This window comes from Pan troglodytes, chromosome 6 (genome assembly GCF_028858775.2).
Source record: "Pan troglodytes isolate AG18354 chromosome 6, NHGRI_mPanTro3-v2.0_pri, whole genome shotgun sequence".
NCBI classification, from domain to species: domain Eukaryota; kingdom Metazoa; phylum Chordata; class Mammalia; order Primates; family Hominidae; genus Pan; species Pan troglodytes.
Genome location: NC_072404.2, coordinates 166,876,517 through 166,904,317, shown reverse-complemented (window position 1 = coordinate 166,904,317; position 27,801 = coordinate 166,876,517). Strand labels below are relative to the sequence as shown.

The window sequence follows — 27,801 nt, the reverse complement described above, 5'->3', positions numbered from 1 at the left end:
ACCCCAGTGGGAGGTAATGCTGGATCACTAGGATAAAAGTCACATGGGACACTCTGCAAAACAATTATAAAGGCAGCTGTTGGCAGAACCAAAGACTTTATTCCCAACTAATGCTGTTTACATGACGGCTACCCTTAGTCAGGAAGGGGGCATCATTGCTGGGGATTCCCTATTCTATTATTTAGCAAACAGACACCTCCTCACTGCACAGCGCTTGTGGATACACATGCCCTGTTTGGTGAATCTGTCATTCTGTAGAACTGCTGAGTGTGTGCTTAGGTACAGAGCTGGCCAAGACACGAAGCTATTCTCTAGAGAGAAGATATGCACAGCAAATCTGTCGTTTGGGAGAACATTGCTACAGGGTTCACCTTTACCTTAATCCAAAGTACTTCTTGGATTTCACGATGAGGACTGCCTTATGGTTGACTGGCATCATGGATGAAGAGCTACCTGGAGCACAGACCGAGGAGGTGGCTGGCACAGGTGCCCGGGAAAATAAAATGGACCCAGAAACGGGCAGTCAGGCAGTCAGGAGATGTGTTGTCCCAAAGCAGTGTTCCTGCTGGTCCTGGGCCCCTGCCTCCACTTCTCTGCGTGGATTGATACTAATGACTCCATTTGTACCAGGGAGCAAAAGCCATCACAAGGTTACACAATCATTGCCCAAGCTTAAAGGAAATAAAAACTGGAATGTGACTATTTGCCCTGTTTTTCACAATTAGATAACACCCCCTTAGCTTGGTATTCAATAAGTTATCAAAGCATTTACAGAGTCCTGAGCCCAGAACTTGCTGTTTAGTTTTTCTAAGAGTTGTAGAATTGAGCTGTTGTTGTCTTCCTGCATATACAGAGCATTGCTCTCTCCATTTGTGTCACAGGCAAATAGACCAAGGCAGCTAAGATGTTCTTAGTTGGTCTCTCTTAGATGGTCCAAGGTTATCCCAAAGGCATTTCCTAAAGAGTCTTCAGCAAAGTTCTTAAAAGCAGAGGGGCCACATATTTTATGTTTTCCTAGAGGGCACAGCCAATTAATACTCACGGGCAGAAGTGAAATGAATGCCAGCGGATTCCAGCAACTAGGTTTCTGTTCCCTTCATCTGTAAAGTGGATGTGATTGTTCTCTTCGGGGATTTTTAGTGGAAATTAGGGTGAGATAGTTAATATGAAGTACCGAACATGGTGCCTGGCATGTTATTAGTGATCAAAAAGTTCCTTTCTTCTTTGCAATGTGGAATCCACTGTCACTGAGGTTGGGAACTCATCAGACACAGACATCCATCTCCTGATTACAGAGGAAGCTTCTAACTGCTACATTCTAAGCACCCAGAGTAAGCTTGGACTTCAAACCCATGAGGACACCCCCAATTCTAAGACTGTCTATACTATATAAAGATGACTCATGGTTTTCAAAGTCATTTTTATTTATATGGAATAACAGGCCAAATTTTTTTTTTAAAAAAAGCATGGGTGGGTGTAAGGGAACACGTAAGTTTGGAAAACCAGGTTAAGTGAAATTAAATAGCCAGTGTCCCCTTCATAAGCTCTGATCAAGGATTTCCTTTACGTTAACTCTCCTACTGTGGGTATTTCACTTCTCAGCGGGTTGTAGGCCCTGGACCTGGGTGCAGCATTTTAAATTATCACCTCTGAAGGAAATGTTGCCTGGCTGGGGAAGAGGTGGCTCACCCTGGCAAGCCAGTGTGTTGACCAGGATCCCTGAGAGCTGACAGCATTCAGAAATGGGTACCCCAAGTATTTGCAGGTGATGCTGGTCTAGGATACTAATATAGTGGGACAGCAATGACACAAACACATGTGTGGTATAAAATGTGCCAATCATATCTGCTCCCCCATTCAATGTGCTAACATGTGTATGAGCCCTTGGCACTGTCACATAATAGAAGCTGCATGTTTTTAACTCTCATGCTCACCAGCCTGGGCCAATGATGCCCCCAACGGGAAGCAGCCTCAATGATAGGGTTTGGCTGTGTCCCCACCCAAATCTCATCTTGAATTGTAGCTCCCATAATTCCCATGTGTTGTGGGAGGAATCATGGGGGTGGGTCTTTCCCATGCTGTTCTCGTGATAGTGAATAAGTCTCACGAGATCTGATGGTTTTATAAATGGGAGTTCCCCTGCACACTCTCTCTTTCCTGCTGTCATGTAAGACGTGTCTTTCCTTCTCCTTGCTTTTCACCATGATTGTGAGGCCTCCCCAGCCATGTGGAACTGTGAGTCAATTAAACCTCTTTCCTTTATAAATTACCCAGTCTAAGGTATGTCTTTACTAGCAGCATGGGAACAGACTGATACACTCAATATGCCCCTTTCTCCAACAAGCTATCCCAAACCATCTGTAGGAAGGGCCTTGGGTGGTTTTTTAGTTGTTTCTGTTTGTTTTTAATTTCCAGCTTACTGTCGAATGATACTTTGTAAAATTCAATAAAAAATAAATTACTAGAGCAATACAATTAACAAAGACATACCAAATACAATCAGGACAAAAATACAAGCTCCCTTAAAGAGGCCACAGAAATATTCTGAAGACCATCCCACTTCTCTTACAGATGGGGAACTAAGGGACCTGCCCCCATTGCATAGCTGGTCAGAGGCAGCTCCTCTGGCTGAAGCAAGCTAGGTGCTTTGGCCCAAGCCCTAGCCCTGACCCCAACCCCAGATCCAGCCCCAGCCCCTGCCCCGGCTCCAGCCCCAGCCCCAGCCCCAGCCCCAGCCCCAGCCCCAGCCCCAGCTCGAGGCCTGGCCAAGTTCTCCTTCTCATCCTTCCCGGAAGACGAGGGGGAGGTGAATGAGGCATTGGCCTCAGGTGCAAAATTTAAGGGGGTGCCAAAAACTCAGTCACCAAGATAAAGAATACGTAATGCAATATATTTCTAAACATTAGAATTTTACACAAAGACAGCATCAGTAACAGTGCTGAGCCGAGCAATATTGGCACCGGAGGCAAAAGGCAGAATCAGTGACACTGTCAGAGCTTTACTTAAAGTTTTGGCCTTTTGTTCAGCACAGATTTTACTGCATTATGTTGAGAAGGAGGTCATAGGTAGGGCATAGAGAAAGAGTGAATGTCAGGGGTCATTATATGGACAACGTCGCGTGGGCCCGCGACATTTAGCTCCTGGCTAAAATAACTGTGCACACCAGAGGGAGGGGAAGACGGGGGTTTTCAGAAAACACCTCAAATCAAAACAATTACTGTATTCCTTCCACTCTGAGACTCCACCAGTCAGAAGATATGTGATCAATTTGTTAATGTATCTCTAGAAGGAAAAAAATGGCAGGTAAGCTTCTTCTGACATCATCTATAAGCAACCCCCATAATTCAGAAATATTCACATATAGAACCCTGAAGGGAAAAATCCCAAATTGTTTTTTCCTCTCCTCTCACACTATGACAATCATCAACGTGGAAGGTTCGTGTCACCCTATGTGTGTGTTGGGGGGTTCTCCCCACCGCCAAGCAAGCAATCAGTTCCGCAGGAAACACCAGGGTGTCTTCCAACTCATTTCTGACACTGTCTACCTGGAGATAGTGGCAGATCCCACAGGTTGAGGGCTCAGTCCCCAAGGCACCCCACCCCCATCCCACTTCGCACAGCAGTTGCAAGTCCAGGCATCCGGAGCTTCTGACCGACAGGCTGGGCTCTCAATTGGGGTTCCCACAACCCCCTCTCAGGTTTATTAATTTGCTAGAGTGGAACACAGAACTCAGGGAAATGTACATTTACTGGTTTATTATAACGCATATTACCAAGAACACAGATGACGGGATGTACAGGGAGAACAGGCACGGAGTTTCCATGCCCTTCCCAGGCACCCCGTCTTCCAGCAGCCTCCACATGTCCAGGGATCCAGAAGCCCCCAAACCCAGACCTCTTGGGCTTCTTACGGAGACTTCATTGGACAGACACGATTGACGACCATGCAGAAATGTGATCGAACAAAAAGGTATGATCTAATAGTGACTGAGTAAGTGTGGACACCCAACAAGGCCTGCCTATTCCGACCGTTATTGGCCTTTCCGTGCAGGATTTCTTCCTCTCGGGAACGGGGCAGGACCCCTTCTGAATAGAGGGTCTTAAGTCCCACAATCAGAAAGATGAGGGAGGATTAGAGTCCTGCCTTAGGCTGGTGAGGTGGTGAAGGAGGGCAGGGGAAGTTCAGAGGAGATTGTTTCCTGGGGCGTCTGAGGCCTAAAGCGCCCCAACATTATAACAAGAGACTGTGATGAGGGCGACGAGAGTCCTAAGCCAGGAACCCTGGACAAAACCCAGAATTTATACCTCGTCATGTCACAAGGACCAAAAAAATTAAAAATTAAAAAAAGGCTCTTAAAATGCAGGCAATACAGTAAAATGTTTTAATTTAGGAAGCACGAAAGTCTTTGTTCCAACAAAATTAACTCAGAGAACAAATTATTTTACGTATGTATACAGATCAATCAACAAAAATACACGTTATAACAATTGCTAAACACTGTCCATAAAGAAAAGATTTCAAATGAGAAGCGCCATCGCAGTTTTCTCCTTCTGGGTCGCCCAGTGGAATGAGGGCCCTCGCCAGGGGCTCTTCCCAGACGTCTCTTCACACCAACCGGCTTCCTTCTGATGGCCCCATTTTCCTTTAAAACCAGTTCTCATCAAATAGGGTGTTTTATGCACCCTGGCAAATGATCATTTTGACAAGGATTAAAACTGTAAGCTAAACAGATGACACAAATGACAATTGGGAATAATTTTTAGTGGGGACAGAGGCTAAATACTACCCCCTCCCCTTTTCTACTTCTAACCAATATCTTGAGCATTCAGTGGGACAATACAGTCTTGCTGGGTCTCTTGAAATCCTCTAGCAAGAAGCCAGCCAGGAGAAGACCCAGAAGTCCCACACCTGTGGGGCCAGGATGGCTGCTTGGTTGCTGGTCCCACACCTGTGGGGCCAGGATGGCTGCTTGGTTGCTAAACCCAGACAGGGTCCTTCCAGAGCATCTGCCCCTGTCAGGCTCTGTCTCGAGAATGGGGATCTTCCAGGCTGGCTTCATTCTGGACCAGAGAGCAGAGGAGAAGGAGAAAGAATATAAACCCACCCCTATGAGCCAGGGAACCACCCAAGCTGTAACGATTTTGTGCAAGCTGCTTGGAAAAGCCGCCCGGCAAGCAGCTGAAAGGAAGGATGCTTCTCCCTGCGTGGGCGCACGCCTGCTTCCTAAGAGATGATCCTTTGGGTGGGCTGATCATGCCTCCTCCTCTGGGGAGGGAGTCCTGCGAAAGCACGCACCTCAAAAGGAGTAAAGGCCCTATGGTGTCCCCAAAGCGACCCCTGTCGCGTTCTTTCTGCGGGTGGCCTCCCTGCATTACTGATTACTCGGAGCGGCTGAGCTGACGTCAGCATCCTGGGAGCGCCAATGACCTTTGGGGTCATCACATCCTCAGAAACTAGAGCAGGAGGGGAAGCGACCCCCAAGCCAGCACTCCCCCTACTTTCCACCAGGGAGCCGAGGTCGCGCCATCCTGGGGCGCATCTGGGGGTGGGGGACACACCAGCCCCCTCCCCCAACCCCTCTAGGGCCCTCGGCAGCAGGCGGTACTGGATGCCCACCCGGGGCTCTAAAGGACCTGGGCCGCACCGGGAACCCTCTCCCGGGTCTTCGAGACCTCCCCTTCTCCCAATTCTTTCCGCAGTCTCAGGAGCCCCACGTTTCCCGCGGCGTGGGGACACGCACTTACCGCGGATCCACTGCGCAAACCTTGATGAACCTGAAAAAAGCAGGGTGGAGTGGGGTGGGGTGAGGGTGGGGGTGGCGAGACCCTGCTCACACCCAGCGCCACGCACCGCTCTCTGGGCGGGTTCGAGTGCGCGCACCGGGCGGGGCGGGACCCGGGGGCTGCGGTGTTTCGCGAAGCACGTGCTACTTCGCGCGCAGCGCCCCCGGAGACTGTGGGCTTCCTCGCTGCCTGGTCTGCGGCAGGGCGGGGGCGGGGGCGTGTTTCAAAGGGTAGGGCACACAGTGAGACGCCCGGAGGCGGGATGGCTCCGAAACCAGCTCGCAGCGAGTCCCGAGCGGCTGCGGCCGCCGCGGGGGTCTGGGCGCGGCGACGAGGGCGGCGTGGGGCGACGGGGAGCGGGACGGTGGCGCTGCACGCCGCGCACTTCCTGTTCAACACGCGCCGCCTCCCACCACCCGCGCTCCCCGAGCTTGCGTCGGTGCCAGGCCCGGCCCCTCACTGTCCCCTTGCGGTCCCCTGGGGCCGCGGCGCGGCGGGGGGCGAGGAGCGGGCGCCCTGCCCTTCTTGGCCCGCTGGGCTCCGGGCGCCCCCTCCGGCGCGCAGGGCCGCGAGCGCCGCCGCCAGAACTTCTGCCAGCGGCCGCCCGTAGCCCAATTGCGCAGAGGGCTCGCCTTGCACCTCCTCTTCCCCCGCCGCCCTCCCTCTCGCCCAGAAAGGAGGACGGACCCAGCTGCAGGCTCCGAGCTGGTTTATTCTGCGGCCGAGGATTACATTTATGCACGAACGGTCTTACTGGCTCCAGATTCCCCACTTGGGCACAGGCATAGGAGGCTTGTTTTCCAAATTGCTGGTTTTAATTGCACCTGCCTTTCAGATTACCTCTGGGAATCTGTGGGAGGAGCCGAGAGGGTGGAAAATGTTTCTTCGCTTTGCAAAAGGAAGAAAACTTTGTCACCCAGCGGGAGACCTCAGCCACGAGTAACCCGGGGAGACACCAGAACCGGGACGGGCTTTGACTGATTTGCCTGCGAGGGTTCCGTAGGAAAGGACGCTTGAACTCGGCGCTTCGGCGGCGGCGGCGGCGCGAGTTCCCTGCTCACCCTCCCTCTCCGCGGAAGTCCCCACGAGGTGGCTTCAGGGTGTAACAGAGCGCGCGGCTCCAGTCCGAAGGCAGCGGCCGGGGGAGGGAAGGAGGGGACCGAACCCCCGAGGAGTTTCCCAGAATCAACTTCTGGTTAGAGTTATGGGAAGCGCGGTTATGGACACCAAGAAGAAAAAAGATGTTTCCAGCCCCGGCGGGAGCGGCGGCAAGAAAAATGCCAGCCAGAAGAGGCGTTCGCTGCGCGTGCACATTCCGGTGAGTCCCAGCACTCGGTCCCCTGCTCCCCAGCCCTCCTGTCGCTCCCGTCCCCGGCGCCGAAGCGGTTAACGCTGGACGCCCCGCGCGCGCCGTGCGTGCCCCTCCTGTCACTTCGGGCGGCTTGGGGAAAGGGTAGAGGGACAGGGCCCGAGCTGGGCTGGCGGAGCCGGGGCTCAATCTCTCTCTCTGCCCGCGTGCAGCCCGGGCTGGGGCTCCGCCTGGGGCGGGGGCTGGGCGGCTGCAGACTAGAGGGGGCGCCGGGCGCGGCTGGTGGGCGGCTGGGCGTAGCCCGGTATCCAGCCGGGTGCGGGTGCGGGGGGCGGTGCGTTGTGTTGTTTTGCTGAAAAGGGACGGTGTGGACTGCGCTCCGGGGAGGTGGAGCCCGCGCTCGGCTGCTGGAGACGGAGGGAGGGGAGGGGAGGGAGGAGAGGGGAGGGGCGGTGGGTGGGGAAAGCAGCGGGGCGGGGGTTGGGGGGAGCTGTGTAGCCGCGCCTTCCAATGCACCGCCTCCGCTCCAGTTTCCCTCGGGGCGTTTCTGGGCCTGGAGCGGGGGTCTCCTCTGCCGCCGTTCCCTTCCCCCGCCCCGGGAGTGTACTTTGGGTCTCTGTGGTATTTGGGGGCTCGGAGCTCCCTAATCCGTGCAGGCTGCATTGAACTTCAGCCCCGTCCGCGCCAGCCGCCCGGGAGGACATTGGCGACTCGGATCTGCCTGCGGCTTCACTTTGTCCAGCCAGAGGGGCGGCGGGCCGGGTGGTGGTTCTCTCTTCGGAAGGCGCCCCAGTAGCCTGCGGCCACTGTTCCTCGCCTCCCCGTAGCGGGGTAGGGTGGTGGGAGGTGTGGCCCACTGGGTCACACCCTCCGCCTCAGCCAACCAAGTAAATGTTTGTGTACACACACACACACACACACACACACACACACACACACACACACACACCAGAGTGCTCCGTGGAGAAAGTTATTTTGCTCTCCCGGGGCAGGGTGGGAGTGCGCAGTGAATGGGCTATCCGGACCCCTCATTAAAGCTAATCCTTCCCGACAGGGTCAGGCGCAGCTGGCATGGCCGAGGCAGGCCACTCACTTCCCACTGTGAATCCCAGGGCGCACTGCCCCGTGTTTGCTGAGCCACCCTTCTTTTAGACGCCCGGCTAAGGTTCTCCTGTGTAAACTCCGGCCCACACGTGCCTAACGCTTGGGTGAAGAGGGTGGAGTCCAGGGGCGGGTCTCCAGACGCCTGATGCCAAGTAGCCCCACAGGGGCCCTGGGCCAGCCCTCCCTGGCTGGAAAGCTCTGGGGCAGGAAACTTGGACCCCTGGCTGCTGTGTGGCCCCCACGGTGGTGACTCGATTATGCAGGAATAAGTGTTCTATTTGAAAATGAAACATTCTTGTTTACATCTCTCATGTAAGACATTTAAAACCATGTTCGTGAGTTAAAAGTTAGATGTTGCTGCCACAAACCTCTTAAACAGTGATCACTTGAGCTAACCGTGTAACTACTCTTTCTCCCATTTGTCAAATGCAGGAAATAATACCCATTTTTCCTGCTTTATACGGATATTGAAATAAAGTAATTCATGGGAAAACTCTTTTTTGTTGTTTTTTTTTTTTTGTTTTGAGTCAGGGTCTCACTCTGTTCCGCAGGTGGGAATGCAGTGGTGCAATCATGGCTCACTGCAGCCTCAACCTCCCCAGGCTCAAGTGATCCTCCCACCTCAGCCTCCTGAGTAACTGGGACTACAGGCATGTGCCACCACACCCATCTAATTTATTTATTTTTTTTGTAGACATGAGGTTTTACCATGTTGCCCAAAGCTGGTCCACATGGGCTGGGCTCGAGCGACCCGCCCACCTTGACTTCCCAAAGTGCTGGGATTACAGGCGTGAGCCATCACACCCATCCCGGGAAAACTCTTGACAAGTGTAAAGTGTCCTATAAATATATGGCTTATACATATACATATACATCAGACACCTAGTTTTTTAAAAAAATAGAGAGAGAGAAACAAGAACATGCCATTGTCCAGTGGTTGGGCCATTTTGTGTGGCAGCCACATGGTGAGGCTGGTTCCAAATGCAGGGTGTGATGTGTGGGCGTGCCCGTGGGGTGGTGCCAGCGATATGTGAGACAAAATCCAGAACCAGAAAAAGGATTGTGAGGCCAGGCCGTGAACGTCGAAAAGCCATGTTATAGTTGGGGTCCTCGGACCACCCTTCTTGCTGCCAGTGGTGACTTTGGCAGCTTTTCATAATGTTCTTGGCATGAGCCAGCCCACCGCGAAAGTAGTATTCATTCAGTTATTCCACAGTGGCTGGGGGTGACCACGTGCCCGACCACGTGCCCAGGCTCTGGTTAGGGTGAGATCTGGGGAAGATCTGCCCAAGTCCTCACAGGGCTTGCAGTTGCTTTGGGCACCAGGGAGGTCCCCTCATCTGCCTAATGGTCATTACCTATTGATCATTGTGCCAGGCTAGGTGGCAGTTATAACCTCGCTGGGAAAATGAGGCTTTCAGACAAAGGCTAGCAAATGATCCAGGGTCATACGAAGACCAGTGCAGACCACACCTGCTTCTAGAGGCAGAAGGAGCGATGACAGTGGCCTGATGTGTTCAGAGAGACTTTACACCCAGAGATGGCAGGCAGGAGTCACGTAGAAGTGGGGGTGATACTCCCACTAAGGAACCAGTGGGAGCACCCACAGAATCGGGCGGGAGGGGATGGCTGCTTCCAGGTGAAGAGCCACGCCTCCTGGAGAAAGGGTTTGAGAGCTAGAGTCATAGGAAATGCTTTGAGACTGGATCAGGAAGGACCTGGACATAGGGTTGCCAGCTGTAGTAAATAAAAATACAAGATGCCTAGTTGAATCTAGATTTCAGGTAGACAATGAATCATGTTTTAGCATAGGTATGCGCCATGCAATATTTGGGAAATACTAAAAAATTTCCATTGTTGATGTGAAATCCCAGATTAATGGGGGCGTCCTGTATTTGATCTGGCAATGCTGCCTTGAAGACCAGGCCTAAGGAGTGAGGACCCCCTCCTGAAAGCGTGAAGAAGCTGCGGTGGACACTGTGGATAGCCTCCTCCTCGTGCCTGGGGCCCAGCCCACCCTCACCTGCAGCCTTGGTGGACAGCCTCTTACTCGTGTCTCCCTCCCCACCTGAAGGAATCCTCTCAGACCCTGGCAGCTTGCTCAGCCTAGTGCGGGAACCCCTGGAAGTGCTGGGATTATGCCCTGAGGGGCAACCCTCAACCCAGGAGGGGTCCAGTTGGTGGCCAATGGCCCAGCCGCCCTGCTGCTCAGTGGGAAGTTCTGACCTGGGTTCTGCAGGATGCCTCAGGGGATCCCTAGCAGGGTGGGGATCCACAGTGTAACCCACTCATTAATGTACCTTACTGGCCCTTCTGGCCAGTTCCTGCCTCAGTTTCCCCATTCCCTTGTCTGCACTCCCTGGGATAAACCCCTGAACCTAAGTTCCTGTCTGAGTGTCTTTTCTGGGGGGACCTAAACTAAGAAGCCATTAAAGGTAAAGAAAACAGCATTCCATGGGAATCAGCCTGGAAAAGTGTGCAGAGTGGAGTGATGGGAAAAGGGCTGGTGTCAAGGAAACCAACTCAAGTACTTTGGCAAAAGCCCTCCCCCGGGTAAGGGTCCGAGGGCCTGAACTGCAGTTGTGATGAGAGAATGCAGAAGGGCAGACGTGGGACGTGAGAAGGCCAGCCTAGTGGATGGCAAGGGGTTGAGGTGGCAGGAACTGATGTGGAGGTATTTGGGATAAGGGGCCGGTTCTTGGGGGAAATGATGAGTCTGGTCATAGCCCGGGTGTATCTCAGCAGAGGGCAGCACGTCCATGGGGAATCACATTTGCTTCCTCACCCCAGCCTCAGAGGATTGTGGTGTGCAGGGACTGCCACTGCCAAGGACATCTTGGATTCTGAGGAGTAATAACTCTTGAAAGACACTGTGGCCCTGGCTGGCCTATGACTGGGGTCATTTGGTGGCCTCCTGGGACCCCTAGTGCCCAAGCAGCTTGTCTCTTCATTGAATTGGATTGAGTCGTTTTGGGGACCTCAGCCTCCAGCCCATATCATAAACAGAACCGTGGCCTAGGGTATTGGAGGCAATTGTTGCAAACCTCCTCTCTCGGGCTCTGATGATTTTGAATGTCCCCACTGCCCGCTTCCTGTCAACAGCCCGTCTAGGCCTTGGGACACCAGGAAGGAAGAATCCATTTTAGGGGACAGCCTAGGGCCAGTGGGTAGTGGCCGGTGGTGGAGACCTAGAACTACTAAGTAATTTATCAATTGAATTCGGTTGATGGCTGTGTACTGGGGAAGGGAACGTGGCCCTTGGACCTAACGAAGGTGTCGCCTTGCTTGGCTTCAGCCTTTCTTAGGCATTTTGTGTCACCTTTATGGGCACAGCTCCAGGGTCTTGGAGGAGGAGGGGGAGGATGCAATGGAGAGGAAGGGGAAGGACTGACGGCACATTCTATCCTGAGGCCATGCTGGCCTTTCAAAGTAGCAAAGGGCCGTAGAGGTCAGAGTCCTGGCCTGTTGGCATCCCGCCTTGGCTCCCTGCTCTGAGCCTCCATGCCTCTTGTAAGGCATGGCTGATCATGAAGGTGATGGGAATGGTTTTAGGAAGTAACTCACTGGAAGCATAGCTGTGCGTGGTGTTCTGCCGAGACTTTGGTAGCAAGCGTGCTCTTTCTCCCTTATGTCAGTCTGAGAAAAAGCAGCTTCCCTATTAGTGCTAAAGTTCATAGATCCCATAGACATGCTTTAATCAAGGTTGGCTGCCATATTGTGTGTCTCTGGAACTGTTTCAAGCCAATGACAGAGCAGGAGACCCAGGGAGAGGGAAGACGTCAGAGAGATGGACCCAAGGCAGAAGTCTCTGGGGACACTGAGGCAGGCTGGAGGAGTTCAGATGGTTGCTGCTGAGTGGGGCATTTCTGTCAGAATGCACATGTCGCTGGCCCTCTGGGGAGAGGTGCTGCAGAAAGCCTGCACAGTGGCTGGAGACAAACTAAAAATAGAGCCAGGGAGCTGGGCAGTCACAACGTTTGCAGAGATGGGACTGGGCTTGGGCGGGCCTGTTGCCAGCGGTGCCTCCCCCCGCCGCGTGGCCTCAAGGGAAGCCCCGCGCTGCGAGAAGGCCACGCACCCTCCGTGCTGGCGATGGCCTGGGACCTTTGCACCCAGCTCCTGCCCCATAGCCTCTATCCGGCTGGATGAGCCAGCTCGGGAACTCCAGGATGAGGGTGGGAAGGGGAGCCGCATCCTGCCCCGGGGCTGGAGGATCCAACCATGACTGTGCTTTGTGCCCCTCACCACTGAAACGCTCCGGATGGAAGCCTCCGCAAAGGGAAGGGGGATGCTGTGTGGCACAGTGGGCGCGTCAGCTTTGACCTTGGCCAGTTTGTACCATCCTGAGCAAGATTTGCTGGATTAGGGTTTAGGGCAATGTTTCGCAAAGTGTGGTTCCTGGACTAGCTTATGTAGAAGCTCCCAGTGTTTGTTTAGAATATAAAATTCTGCTTCTTAGTCCAGACTTACTGAATCAGAATGCCTGAGGGTGGGACCCATGAGTTTGCATTTTTCTTAAGTTCTCCGGTGATTCTTGTACCTACTGGGGCTTAAAAAAAACTGGGTACTATTAATAGCTTCCCTGGTGTAATACTGTTCCATTTCTTCTGCCCCCATGAGTTATTCCTCTGTCTGTCTGCCTGTCTGTCTGTCTGTCTGTCTGTCTATCTATCTATCTATCTATCTATCTATCTATCTATCTATCATCTGCACCTTTTCAGCTGTCATTGAGAAGAGATATCCTTGACTTTTGACTATTCAGCAAAGGCAATTCAACATTTGGCTTCCAAATAAAGATGAATGCCCAAACCAGCCTGTAGCCAGAACCGCCCGTGTGGGCCAGCCCGTTAGGCCACGCTGCAAGCTTTCTTGACTCAGCCCTTCAGTGGCTTCATGCATCTTAGATGCCCTGCCGTAAGCTCCAGTAGGGCCCAGAGTATGCTATGGGAACCTTCAGTAGTCCAGCTTCTTGGTGATGGGGTCCTCAGACTGGCCTGTGGCTCCGGGTTTTTGATGAGGCTTGGTTTCCGCTCTGCAGCACGCCGGGTGTGAGAGGGCTGATCAGCGAGGGGCGTCCTCAGTGGGGCACGGCACATTGGCCCAATGCCGCTTGAGCACGGCCCAGTGCTGGTCCTGGAGGGAACAGGCAGCTAGACAGTGATGCGTGATCACTTCCTCGAAGACTCTACCACACAGAGGGCGCAGGGACACCCACAGAGCAGCTCACATGGGGGAATAGTGTGGAGCCTGCACGAACCCATGGGCCTGCAGAGTCACATGCTCAGTGACTTGCGGGAGTCACCCTGGAGCTGCCTCGTCCTCTTATCCCTACTTCACAAATGCCTGACTGAGAAAAAGCCTGTTCATCATTACATGGTAGATGACAGGGTTAATTACAGTGGAGGTGAAATGTGCATCTCTGCCCTCATCTAGCCCCCGCTGCCCTATTCGCGCTTGGTCCTGGTACCTCTTTGTGGAGGGTTCCAAGATTCTTATATAAACGAGGCTCTACATACTGCAGAGGAGCAGCCTACTGATGAATGCAAAGAGTTAAATCCTGGATCATGATTTCCCAGCTCGAGTACTGAATTAACATAAACAGAAGCAGCAGCCAGCAGAGTTGGTGGGTTCAATCAATATTGCATCTTTTCACATGTCACAAACTTGTTAGGATTCTCAGTGCATTGCTAGTGTCTTTTCCTGCCTCTTTTCTTTGAACTGCCCCCGCTAATAAAACCTCTCAGAACAATATTGCTAGTTTGCACTCAGGGTTTGCAATTTTGACTGTGCTGAACACTAGACTGGCGAAAGAAATCATTTGGAAGCACTTTTTATTTGCCAACGCCTCTTCATCTACTCAGACTTCACTTACGTAATTTGTAAATCAGTTTATATCTTCTAAAACCTTCAGGCAAATACATGTGCTCTTAAATATTCCTGTTTCTTGGCTGTTTATTTTCTTTTGCTTTCCCTGTTTTCCTATAAGAGCTGATTTTGGTGTATTCAGCTCATGGCCAGTGTCTTTCTGTTTCTAGGCACCTTTTTACATTTATGGGGGCTGCTAAGGTTACCGAGTAGAGCCACAGACACTGACAGGAGCCGAGTGAGAATGTGGCTCACCCGTTCTCCTCCCTCCGCCCTCCCTTCGGCCAAAATGCGACCAATGAATGTGATCACCGATGAAGCACCAGCTGTCTGCCGTCCTTTCAGGACGGTGAACCAGCCCATCCTGATAACCCCACAGTTCTGTCAACGTCGTTTAAAATGTGCAACAAACAAAGGCCGATAGGCAGCTGAGCTGTGACGTTGAAACAGAGTGGTGACTTTGCTTGGTTCTTTAACCGTGACTCGCTCTGAGATGAGCAGAGGGGCCACCTGAGAGTTCAGCTGTGTCCTTCGGGCTTAACCATACGGAGTTCTTAGAAGCCCCCACTGTTACTCATTGCATGGCTTATGCCCCCAGACCAGAGGAAGGGGTTAGCTATTAACTAGCTGAGCTTCCCCAGTAGAAGAAGGTGATTTGGTGGAACTGTATTTTAGCCCTGCCTTGGAATGGTTAATTGGAATCTCACTCATCTCTTTCTTCCACTACCTACTTTGAAAATAACTTAATCCCTGTCCTTTACTTCCTGTTGACAGGAAGCCCTCTCTGCCAACCCATGGCTGGTCACGGACCAATCGGCTATCACCAGGCTTTGGGGCGTCTGCCAGGGCCTCTGTGTTTTGATATACTCTGACCTGGCAGTGAAGCTGCTGGTGAATGTACGACAAAGACCAGTTTGCTCCGTAACCCCAGGCTCCCAACGTCTTTTCCATGAGCCAAAGGCCTGGTCCTGGAGGGGGGTGCCCTGCAGCTCTGCTGGCCTTCTTCCAGGGGAGTTCATTGCTGGGGGCAGCCCTGCAGTGACCTCCACTGTGCTGGGGAGGGGAAGAAGAAGGATGCAACAGGGTGAGGGGAGAATTTGAGAAAATAGGATGCAAATTCTCCACTTGTGAATAAAGAAATAGAGAGCCATTGCTAAGAACTATGTTTACGCAGGGTTAGTGCTGGGACCAGAAACCAGTCAACTCGTTTCTGTGTGCTTTCCAGGGACTGGGCTGGGTGTCGAGGACACAAAGATGAACAGTGTGATGGAATTGGATTCTCCAAAAAAAAGGTCGAAGTCCCACACCCCCTGCACCCCGTACCTGTGAATGGGACCTTCTTTGAAATGGGGTTTTTGCAGATGTGATTAACGTATAGATTAGGATGAGGCCATTAGGACCGGCCCTCATCCACTATTGCCTGGAGTCCTTCTAAGAAGAAGGAAATTGCATCCAGAGGCACAGGCAAGAAGGCCTGTGAGGGCGGAGGCAGAGATTGCGGAGCTGCTGCCACGAGCCTCGGAATACGGGCCGCTGAAGGGTGGAAGAGGCAAGGAAGGATCCTCCCGGAGGTTTCGGAGGGAGTGTGGCTCTCACAGCACCTTGATTTCAGACCTCTGGCCTCTAGAGCAATGAGAGAATCCGTTCTGTTTTAAAGCCCCCAGTATGTGGTGCTGCATTATCACAGCCCAGGAACCTAATCCAACAGGGCCCTGCCCTCAAAGCACAGCGCAGCCACAGCCTCCGTCCGATAGAGCTGTAGGGCAGGGGCTTGCACTGAGGGGCCCCACGGCATGGCCTGGAGAGGTGGCCAAGGCCCCAGGAAGGGGTCCCAGCGTCCCACTGCCCACAGCGCTTTGACACTCCCTTCCAAGGTCTGGGTCTTTCCTCGCGTCCCCTCCTCCCACTGCTGGAAGTTCTAGTGTGGAGGGGCTGTGAGAAAACCAACGTAACGTGACAGAGGCTGGTGTGGCAGCTCTGGGACCCAGGCCTGCTCCCTCTGTCCAGAGCACTTCCTCTTTGCCTGCTCTCCCCTCCTGGGTGGCCACCAAGACTTAGCCTCCTGGGGCCAGGGGTGCAGACGTGTGTGCGAGGGGTGGGGGTGGGAGGACAGCTCTGTCACCTGCTCAACTTCCAGAAGACGGGCAGGCAGGCAGGCTCCACACAGCCATTTGTCTATTGGGCTAATGTGGAAACCATTTACTCAGCTCCACCCTGCTCACCACCTCAGCCGTGCCAGCAGCCATGGGGTGGTGGGCTTGAAGCAAACATCACCTGGGCCCCATCCTCATCTATAGCATATGTTGTAATAAGCACCCCAGAGAGCCTTCTTCCTCCATGCAACCTAGATACGCTTGATGGGGAGTTGCATTCATGGTGCTGATGACCGATCAATATTCTTGATTGTATCAGATACCATCTGGGGTGGCATGGTTGTCAACAGATTGAGCTAATATTGCTGAAGCACTTGTTATATGCCAGACGTGTGCTTTTATATGAGCCGTCTCTCTTTATCTCTAAAGTAATATGTGAAATATTAGTATTGTTATTAGTCTTATTATCCTTAATGTAGAAAAGACAGTGTAAGGTTCACAACCATTCTAGCCCAACCTGCTGAGAAAAGTCTCTGTTGTGTCTTGTCAGGTTTTTGATATCTCTGCTTGGCTATGGCCCAGATGCCCCACGAGCAGCCAAGGCCTCCTTGGGGTAGGGGACGAGGCTGGACGGTCAGGCCGAGGCTGGACGGTGGGCCCAGAGAGGGCGGTGTCTGCTGCCTCTCTTCGGTTTGCCCTGTGTGTGTCAGGTCTCCATACGCTTCACTTGGCCCCTTTCTAGATGAAGGTCATTGAAGGTTATTGTTTACCCTTCTTATCTCAAAAATAAATAACCTGTCTTCTCCACTTTCTTTTCTTTTCTTTTTTTTTTTTTTTTTTGAGACAGAGTCTTGCTCTGTCGCCCAAGCTGGAGTGCAGTGGCGCCATCTCTGCTCACTGCAAGCTCCACCTCCCAGGTTCACGCCATTCTCCTGCCTCAGCCTCCCGAGTAGCTGGGACTACGGGCGCCCGCCACCACACCCAGCTAATTTTTTGTATTTTTTAGTAGAGACGGGGTTTCACCATGTTAGCCAGGATGGTCTCAATCTCCTGACCTCATGATCCGCCAGCCTCGGCCTCCCAAAGTGCTGGGATTACAGGCGTGAGCCACTGTGCCCGGCCTCTTCTCCACTTTCATAGGTTCCAGTCTCTGGTTCTTCTTTCTCAGTTTGTTGTTTTTGTTCTTAAATAATGGAGATTAGAATGAACACTACACTCGGAATCAGGAAGCCCTGCCTGGCGCCTCTGTCACCTATCTAGGGGCTTCTTCTCACTGAGTCATCCAGTATTGACCGCAGCCTGTTGTGTGCCAGGCACAGGGGTCTCACTGTGACTCACATGGGCCCCTCTCTCCCCTCACAAGGCTTAACCTGGGGCATGCCGTCACCCTGTCAGTTCACGTCTGCTGCTACCAAAACACCAAAAACATAGGGACTGAAAGCCACAAAATTTATTCCTTCTCACTGTTCTCTCTGTCAGCTGGGAAGTTCTCATGGTTGGGGCTGGCTTGGCCGATCTCTGGGGTCAGCCGGCAGCTGGGCCCCTGGACAGCCTTGCCCGCATGTCTGCCCATCGCCCAGTCGGCTCCATGCCAGCCGAGCCGCGGGGACAACTGGGCCGTGTGTCCAGCAGGCCGTCCAGGCGACAGCAAGAGGGCCAGCCTGAAGCTCAGGGGTTCCTCAGGCCCCTTGGCCATGGCAAGTCACACGGCTGAGACTCAAGGGATGGAGGGACAGACTCTGCCTGTGGATGGGAAGCAAGGTCACATGGCAAAGTCATGCGCACAGGGGCCGGAAGGATTTGAGTGGAACCAGTCACTTAACCTGTCTAGATCTGTTTACATATATAATACATTCATATATTATATAATTAGTATTATATAAAATTGTTATCTAATCATATGCTATTTAAAGTATATCCTATATGTAATATGTATAATATGTAATATACATATATACACTTTGAAAAAGAGGGCTGGAGCCTAAGTCTCCGTTTGGCTCAAGCACCACGGCTGTATGGAAACTGCTTTGTCCTGGGGACAAGTGGCTTTAAGGGGCTGTGGGTGAGGGGTGTGCAGAGCAGTGATGGGGCCTGGGTCCTTCCAAAGCTGGACTTTTGAGAGTGTCACCTGAGCCCTCCCATTTGCACCACTGAAGATGAGTGAGTGTCCGAGGAGATATTTCGCCCCTGGGGAGCTGCCAGCGCCAGGAGAACAGAGAGGTCGCTTGTCTCCTCACCACTCTGCTTTGCATGTTAGGTGTATTTTGAGATTTCTGACATGACCTTGGGGCATAGGTAATAGAATATTTTCAAAGACAGAGGGTAATGCTGGGCAGCGATACCAACCTGGTCTAGGGAAGGAACTGGGCCAGGTGACCTCCCCCCTAGGGTTGCAGGGTACCTGCCAGGTGTGGAAGTGGCGCAGAGGATGCATGGTAGCCCCTGGGAGAAGGGAAACAGGAAGCTGCACCCTGGACTACCGCATAATGAGGAAACAGCCCCAAGAGGTTAAGTGACCTGCCACGTCGCATGGCTGGCCAGTGGCGAAGCAAGGATTGAACCTGGGCCTTTGCACTGGAGGCGTGTTGAGAGGAGAGGAGTCCCACCCTGGCTGGTCAGCTGCTGTGGCTACGGTCAGGGAAGGGCTTCTGGGAGCCAGCATTGCCGTCTGCCGGCCCTGTGGCTTTCTGCCTGAGATGCCTGCTCTTGAGGCTGGAGGTCAGGAAGCCAGTTCACAGCAGTGCTTGTTTCGTGCTATTTCAAGACAAGGACTGTGGGCTCCAGACTCCATTCTCTATCACCTCCCTCCTCTCTCCTCTCCTCTAGATGTGGCAATATCAGTTCTCAGGAAAGGCTCAAAGCGATGTTCTGTAGGCTCCACATGCAGGCATAGAGTTTACTACTATGATAAAATACAGCATAAAGGCAGGTGGACATATTTGGTTCTTTGTTCCTTTTTTTTTTTTTTTTGAGACAGGGTTTTGCTCTGTAGCCCAGGCTGGAGTGCGGTGGTGCGAACACTGCTGCCTGGAACTCCTGAGCTCAAGCGATCCTCTTACCTCAGCCTGCTGAGTAGCTGGGACCGCAGGTGCCACCATGCCCGGCTAATTTTTTGATTTTTCATAGAGAAGGGGCTTCATCATCTTGCCAGGCTGCTCTTACACTCCTGGGCTCAAGCAGTCCTCCTGCGGTGGCCTTCCAAAGTGCTAAGATTGCAGGCGTGAGCCACCGTGCTGGCCTCATATTTGGTTCTATTCCTTGTTAAATGATGGTCTGCCCTCCAGTGGCCTTTGTCACCTTCACCTGAAGGTTATGCTCAGCTGGTGAGTCTGTGCCTCTAGCTTTGGCCACTCAGTGGTGAAAGAGGGAAGCAAGCTGGACTGAGCGGAGGGGAAGGGCGGTGAAGCATTCACACCAAAGGCCTCAGCTGACCCCTTGGAGCATTCTGGAACTGGGATGACCCTTCAGAGTTGTCCCAGATTGAGGCAAAGGGCTCCCACACTGTCCCTGGGAAGGGGATGTGAACTTGGGTGAGGCGGATCCCGTCGGGTGAGGGCAAGTCTCAGCCAGGCACTCAGCTGAGTACCAGCGGCTACCAGTGCTCCCTGTACCCGGGGACTTACCAGTGCCCCCTGTACCTGGGGATTTACCAGTGCTGCCTCTACCCGGGGACCTACCAGCACCCCGTGCACCTGGGGATCTACCAGCGCCCCCTGTACCCGGGGGTCTACCAGTGCCCCCTGTACCTGGGGACCTACCAGTGATCCCTGCACCCGGGGACCTACCAGCGCCCCCTGCACCCGGGGATCTACCAGCGCCCCCTGCACCCCAGGACCTACAAGTGCCCCCTGCACCTGGGGTCTACCAGCACCCCCTGCACCCCAGGACCTACCAGTGCCCCTTGTACCCGGAGATCTACCAGTGCCCTCTGAACCCAGGGATCTACCAGTGCTCCCTGCACTCAGGGACCTAACAGTGCTCCCTGTACCCAGGGACCTACCAGTGCCCCCTGCACTTGGGGACCTACCAGTGCTCCCTGCGCCTGGGGGTCCAGGAGCCACACCATGGCATCCACGGCACCGCGTCCCTTTCTCATAAAATCTCACGATTTTTCTTTCGAAGTATCCAGCCTGTCTCCTTAATTAAACCATAAGCTCCTTTAAAGATGGCATGCGTCTACACTTTGTCATGTCCCAGCCCTGAGGAAGCCACCTCTCACACAGCCGACCTGAATGTTGACAATGATGATGATGATGGTGAGGACATGCAGAAGCTTAACTAACAGAGGGGGAAAGAAAGAAAATGGGGGCCGTCTTTGAGAATGGAAATGCTTAGTTAACTCGACGACCCAATTTAGAAAAATCTGAGTGAACCCGTTTTTTACAAATCTTGTGGGAGCCACATACCTCAAAGAGAAGATTTTCAGACAAATCATGTCTTGTTGGTTTCAAAAAGAGGCATTTTTTTTCCATCCAATCTACTGGCCAGAAAAAAAAGGGCAGATTTTAGGCACATTACTGTGTTATTTGTTTTTTTCCTTCACCTCCCACTTGGGAAAGTTACTTGGGCTTTGTCTCAGGCTGATTGACTAGTAACAGCATCCTGTGTCTGGCAGGAGGCATCTGCCATGGCGGGATGGTCCTCTGCCTGGAGGCGGGCCGGGCGCCTAGACCTTCATGCAATGCAGAGCCCGGGGGCCAGATGCCAGCGCCTCGGGCCTTATCCCCTTCAGGGACTTCTCTATTTCCTGGTGCCATTGGAGGAGGGAGCATCTGTCCACTGAGGGGACGGGCATGGACCTAGCTGTCCCTCATACTAAATTCTCAAGAACAGAGTCCTGTGTGTGAGCAGGAAGATGGGATGGTTTTTATCTTGCCAACGGAAGAGTGGCTGCTAGGGAGGGAGCATGAGTTTGGGTGCCAGAGGCCAAGGTCGCAATCCCGGTGTCACTGATTGCCCCCTGTGTCCTATTGGGCAGTTTACTGGCACAATCTAAGCCTCAGTTTCCTCACCGGTAAAATACAGAATATAATCCCCACCTCGCAGGACTTGGGGGAGCATGACTGAGATGCCACAGTAAAGAGTGGGATGTCTGTGTCTAGAAGGGTTGCCTCCCTCTCCCTTACAAGCAGCCCATGGGAGGACCCTAAGAATGTAGCTGTGGCCACCATCCCATCCCAGGTTTTCTGGGGATGTCCCCAGCTTCAGATAATTTTATTCTTTTCAATGGAGGTGATTCTTTTTTTTTTTTTTTTTTTTTTTTTTTTTTGAGACAGAGTCTTATTCTGTCACCCAGGCTGGAATGCAGTGACACCATCTTGGCTCACCGCAACCTCAGCCTCCCGGGTTCAACCAATTCTTATGTGTCAGCCTCCCCAGTAGCTGGGATTACAAGCATGCACCACCATGACCGGCCAGGTTTTGTATTTTTAGTAGAGATGAAGTTTTGCCATGTTCAGGCTGGTCTTGAACTCCTGGCCTCAAGTGATGCATCCGCCTCAGCCTCCCAAAGTGCTGGGATTACAGGCATGAGCTACCATGCCCGTCCTGCAGGTGATTCTTTGATTGTAATTTGAACGAGATTTCCTTTTTAATCCCTCATTAGGCTTTGGCTGAATAATTTGCAAATTTGTTCAACAGGTCTCCTTATTCACACTGAGACAGGCCAAGGTCCTGACCCCAGAGTGAAGCCAGCTTGAGCCCCCAGGGCTGAAGGTACTGAGCCCTTAACTGAGAGTGAGAAGGCTTAGAAATGGGCTTGGCCTTGGTCCACGCGCCAGGAACTTGAAGGCAAAGTCTTGGGGTGGGGCTGCAGAGAGTTGAGGTGGCAGGCAGAAATCTAACCTGGCAAGCTCTACCTAGAAGCAGAATACTGGGACTTTAGGGTCCTTGTCTGCCTGCACCTCCCTCTACCACGAGCCTATTGTGACCCCAGTAGGGTCATGGCATGGAAGACAGGTGGGCAGACAAGGGGAGACAGTGTTCCCTGGGCTAGAACAGTGCCCTCTAGGAGAGGTAGGGCACAGCAGGCATCCCTGGGAATCAGTTCATCAGGTTAATATGCTTTTTGTCCTCTTCTCCTTGGGACATTTGCTGTCTAATGGGGAACTCATGGGGACTTTGCACCTCGACTCCAGAAAATAAATATGGGGCTTTTAGAGAACACTCAGGCTCCCAAGTCATCTCCTTCCAGTCTGCAGTGGGCCTCGGGTGGGGTGGGTGAGCTGGGGGCCATGCTCTCTCTCTTTGTCTTGTGGTTGGTTCATTCCCCATGGGAGATGAAACCCACACCCCCTTCCACAGGCGAGGCCTTGGGCACCACAGATGGCACCCATCAGTGCTTGTCTCTGATTGTCCACGAGTACAGGTGTGGATGCCAGGGAGGAGAGGGGGTGGGGAAGGACAAGCAATGTAGAGATGCAGGTGGCCGTGTGTGGTATTGGAGGAGTGAGGTGTTTGCAAGAAGTTCTGGTTCTCTCTGCTGCAAATGGCGCAAAGCTGCCCAGCCTGTGGTCTTGCCTGTCCGTGGGCCTGTCCTGGTGCCCCCTTTCTGCCCTGCCTCCAGCAGGAGGGGCTCCACGGAGGCTGGAGAAGGGGCAGTGGCTGGGCATATCATAGCTGCTGGTTAATGTGCTTAATGGAAGGTGGATGAAAGCATCCGATAGGCAGATGGAGCCCTGTTAGTGACTGGAAGGGCCCCTCCGGGTCCAGCATTCTAGGCTTCTGTGATACCTGCTAAAGCTCCAGGTGCCCGGCCACCTCCATCAGCCCAGCCCACAGTCCCACCTGCAGGTGGCGGAGAGGGAATCTTGGACTACATCAGAAGATGGGCACTCCTGCCCTGCAACCCTGCGTCCCTCCAGCAGCATGGACTCAGGTGACTCCCGTGGCCTTGGATTTCCAGCTGTTACCCTGAGATGACTACTGTCTAAATGGGAGTGAGGGACAGCTGTTTACCAGATCATTCAACTGCTTGGCCCTGGACAGAGATGGAGATACATCCTCGGTGCCTTAACCTGCAGCTCTCACTGGGACAAGAGGATGGCTGGCAAGTGGCTGATGAGAGCAGAAGGGGAGCTGAAGGTATCCAAGGCCACTCAGCTTCTGATGGCGCCAAGGGACAGCTCTGGCACTGTGGGCTGTGGCTGGCAGCAGACCCAGCCGGGCCTGGGCACACAGCCCCAGGCAGCTGCCGCCAGATCACTCACCTCCGCTCTCACAGCCCTCACCCCTGGGAAGTCTTCCCTATTCACTAATCCCATGGCCCTTTAAGCATGTGTTCTTAGCTGTGTCTCAGTGAACACGGAGAGATGTGCTGGGCACTGCCCTCACTCTGAAGACCATGATTCCTGGCCAGCACCTTTGTCTTCTTTGGAGAATCATACCTTTCCACGGGGCTGGCAGTCGCGTCCCACCCTCTCCACCCACAGGCCTCACGGAGATGGTGGGAAGGTGTTGCCGCAGCTTTCCGCCTTCGCTACCGTGTGCAGCAGGGACTGGCTTGCGGGCCTCACCTCGCCCCGCCCCGTCTGACGCCGTTCCCCGCGGAGTGTTCTCTGGTGCCACAGCTGTGCAGCACCCTCGAAGCACATTCCCTGGGCATCACAGGACGATGCACACAGATGTGTATCGGCTCTTTGCTGGAGGCCCCAGCGACCTGTTTTTCCTGAATCTGTTCTATGACAGACTCCAGAGACACCTGGCCAGGGTCTGGCTTCTCCTCAGGAGACACTGGATTTTCTGAGCTTTCCTTGATCTGAGAAGTTTCTGAAAACTCCCCTTGAGTCACTGAGGCCAGGGATGGGGCTGGACCTGCTGTCGATGCCAGCCTTGCAGAGGAGCAGGAAGAGGGGCCTCCTAGGGGCGAGACAAGGCCTGGGTACCTGTCAGCTCCATCAAGACTCCTGGGGGCAGAATTCGTGTTCCGTTCATCTTTATGGTCCCTCCAAGTGCTCCACACTGTGCATTCTGCATAGCAGGTGCTTGCTGAATACCTCCTAGCTACCAGCAAAGCATCTTTGGATTGGGGGCTCAAACCAAACCCATCTCAGCACTGGAAAACTTTCAAATCACAGGAAGCCGAGAAATGGCCGAAGTGAATGACGATGTCGCCCCTTCTTCCAGCAGCAGTGGTGTCAGGCATGGCCATGGTCCAGGACCATTGAGGAGGCAAGACTTCCCTTTCCCTGTGACTCTCTCTTCCTGTAGCACAGGGGTGGTGTGTGTGTGTGGGCAGGTGAATAGTGGAGGGGAATAATGGGGTGTGGGAGATATGGGTATTTAACTATCCACTGAGGCTTACCTAGTCCAATCCCTGACACGTATCTTTATGACAGCTGGATACCGAAAGTGACACAAGGTATGCATAAACAAAAATAAAAATAATCTCCATACTGCTTAAAGCTCCAAGGAGCCAGTAGCTTCAGTCACCTTCCCACCAAGTGGTACAGATTGGGCTCTTCAATGGGCCGGCTGGGGACAGCTGTGGCCGAGGCTGGCAGGGTGCTGCTGAGTACTGGGGAGGAGAGGGGAGTGTAAGGGAGGGGAGGGGAGGGGTAGGCACGGTGCAGGAGAGGCTGGGCTGCCCCACAGTCTCAGCCAGGGCCTCAGCCCACCCTTCTGAGCCTTGCTGGGTAGCAGCAGGGGCTGGGGACAATCATTGGTGGATGTAGCTGACTGTGGAAGAGGCTGGGGCCTTCGGAAGGTGGCTCCTCCAGCCTGGGCTGTCCCCATAAGGGGCTGGCAGCCGAGGGGCCACAGCACCACCAGCAGTGGGGGAAAGGAGCGCTTCATTCCCAAAGAGAGATGGGAGAGGCAAGTCCCAGCACCCTGTACCCCTTAGGGAGCAGCCAAAGGAGTAAAACCCACAATTCTTTGTCTCCTATGCCCAATTCCTTCCTAGTGACAGGAAATCACCGTTTGGGATTGTATTGAAGGTGTTAGAAATTGTATGCCCGCCTTCTGATGCTCCGGCGAGGTGGCACCTGGTTCAGATGACTTTTCAGTTCAGACCTGAAGGGAAAAGAAGAGCAACAGTGGCCACAAAGAGAGCGAGCGCTCCCAAGCCAGCAGGTCCTCGGCATGCGTGGGTGGCAGCTGACTTCATCCCCACACAGCTGTGTGCTGGTGCTGCTATTGTCCCCATTCTACAGATGGGAAAATCTGCACAGCAGAGGCCGTTGGCAGGGGGTGGCACAGCCGGGCATCAAGCCGGAGCCGTCTGGCGCCTGAGCCCACACACAACCGCTGTGCTGAACAGACAGATGGTGCCGGAAGGCAGCATGCAACCCGAGAAAATGCGTGGAGAGGAGTGGGCTGTTGCTTTCCAACCATTTTTATAGGCTGACTATAGATGCATTTATATGAAGTCTTTTTTTTTTTTTTGGTACTTCCAGTTGCTGATGGGTCCACCTTGAGCACAGCCCCCTCTCACAGGCGGACCTGGGCATCGGCCTCATTCCTCATTTGTGCAGAACTCTGTAGGGCTCAGTGATCTGGCAGCTGGGAGCTGGCAGGAGCAGAAAGGTCCTGAATGTCACCCAGCAAAAAGCACTGACCTTTTCCGGCTCTCATCTCCCACACCGTCTTCCGCAGGATGCTGCGCGTTCTGTGCCCATCCCTTATACTCCCTGTGGGCTTTTTTTTTTTTTTTTTTCCAGCAATGATCAGCCCTTGCCTAATTGCAAATAGATGGGTCTTAGGATTGGTTTTTTGTTTTAATGTTGCCTGCAAAAATTACACTGGTTAGTGTCTCTGGAGCCCTAAAAGATACCACCTTTTACACAAAGCTGAAAGCAGTAGACTTTGGGCTGCAGTCCAGTAGTTTCTTTTGTCACCGTTTTCTGTTTCTTTCCTCTTTCTCTGCTCCGTTTTCTCTCCGCCCTTCTTGTTGTCTTCTGCCTGCTGTCCTGTATCTTCTCCTCCTTTATCTTGTTTCCTTAGAGCTGGGTTTCACCAGACTTGAAACACCTGCCTTGCGATCCAGTTCTCTTCCCTGTGGCGGCCACAGTGGCTGATGAGGCACAGGTGACCGTGCTCCGGTGGGGACGCCGTGACCGTGTGCGTGGCTGGTCTCGTTTCTCAGATGCGGGCATTCACTGAGTTATATTCGGTGCGGGTGCCAGACTTAACGTCTTTCACATATTTTGCCATTTAACTCATCAGCAACTCTGCCTGTTCCTAGTATTCACCCGGTTTTTACAGTTGGAGAAACGGAGGCTCAGATAGAATGAGTTGTTTGCCTAAGGGCCATGGCAAGGCCAATGTGTGAACCCGGTGTGGCTGTCTCCAAAATCCATGCCCTTCCCTGCAGGACGTCTTTTCGTCTCCCCCTACATCCTAATTTGGGGCAATGAAGAAGGCAAAATACCTTCCAGGGAGCTGCAAGCCTCCGCAGGGGCCCGCCTCGGGGCCGCTCCAGCGTGCTCGTGGCACCTGTGCTTGCGTCCTCGGCTGCGCGGGCCTTGGAAAGATCGCCACGGGAAGCCAGGACTTTGGGGACCTGGTTTCCCTCCTGCCACACCTCTCATTGGCTGTGTGACCTTGGACAGGCTCCCTGATGGCCCTGAACCTAAGTTGCTTTGTTAGTGAAATAGCAATAAGAATACCTGCCTGCAGGTGGCCATGAGAATTAAATGATATCCTATGTAGGTTTGCCATGATATTCCATGTAGCAAACTTGAGTATGCTATAATTTTTAAGAAATCTTCTTTCTTCATTTGTTGGAGAAACCCCAGGGGCAGAATGTGTGGCCTGTGTCTGGCGAGTGTGTAGGACTTACGGGTTTTTGTGTCTTAACCTCTCTCCAGAGACCGCCTTACTTTATCTTCCTGTGGCTACTGTTTTCCCCCTTTCAAGGTATTTTATCTAACTGCATTGCAAGCATCCTTTTGGAAATGGAGACAGGGTGCACATAGCATCATGGAGCTCAGCTTTCGCCTAAGCGAGGACACAGACTCATCTGTGAGGTCCATATGGTCTGGAGCAGGTGTGGCTCTGAGCCTCTACCCATCCCTGTGGTTCCTGCCTCCCCCACCCCTCTGCCTGCCCCCACCCACCCACTTTTCCCCTATGGCACAGCCCATGCCTCTCTGCCTGCAGCCTCTCTGCTTGGCAAAAACATCCCAGTGTCTGCAGTGGTATGTGTGGAAGGTGGTGTGTGGAGGATGGCGTGTGTGGAAGGTGGTGTGTGGAGGGTGGTGTGTGTGGAGGGTGGTGTGTGGAGGGTGGTGTGTGGAGGATGGCGTGTGTGGAGGGTGGTGTGTGGAGGGTGGTGTGTGTGGAGGGTGGCGTGTGTGGAGGGTGGTGTGTGTGGAGGGTGGCGTGTGTGGAGGGTGGCGTGTGTGGAAGGTGGCGTGTGTGGAGGGTGGTGTGTGGAGGGTGGTGTGTGTGGAGGGTGGTGTGTGTGGAGGGTGGCGTGTGTGGAGGGTGGCGTGTGTGGAGGGTGGCGTGTGTGGAGGGTGGCGTGTGTGGAGGGTGGTGTGTGTGGAGGGTGGTGGAGGGTGGTGTGTGTGGAAGGTGGTGTGTGTGGAGGGTGGCGTGTGTGGAGGGTGGTGTGTGTGGAGGGTGGTGTGTGTGGAGGGTGGTGTGTGGAGGGTGGTGTGTGTGGAGGGTGGTGTGTGTGGAGGGTGGTGTGTGTGGAGGGTG

General features: G+C 53.4%; 1 protein-coding gene across 6 annotated transcripts in view; it reads left to right on the top strand.

Moving 5' to 3' along the window:
- The first annotated feature begins 6,459 nt into the window (after nt 1-6,459).
- The window catches only part of PRKAG2 (protein kinase AMP-activated non-catalytic subunit gamma 2), a 321,562-nt gene continuing 300,220 nt past the window's right edge, over nt 6,460-27,801 (top strand). The window contains exon 1 of one of the 6 annotated variants that reach the window (XR_010158707.1): nt 6,460-7,102. Coding sequence is in view for 2 of the 6 variants with exons in the window: in XM_024358104.3 (XP_024213872.1) it covers nt 6,989-7,102 (114 nt within the window). In the remaining 4 variants the exon portion in view is untranslated. The remainder of the gene's footprint in view (nt 7,103-27,801) is intronic. The other 5 variants (XR_010158706.1, XR_010158710.1, XM_024358104.3 and 2 more) reach the window with 5 other exon arrangements.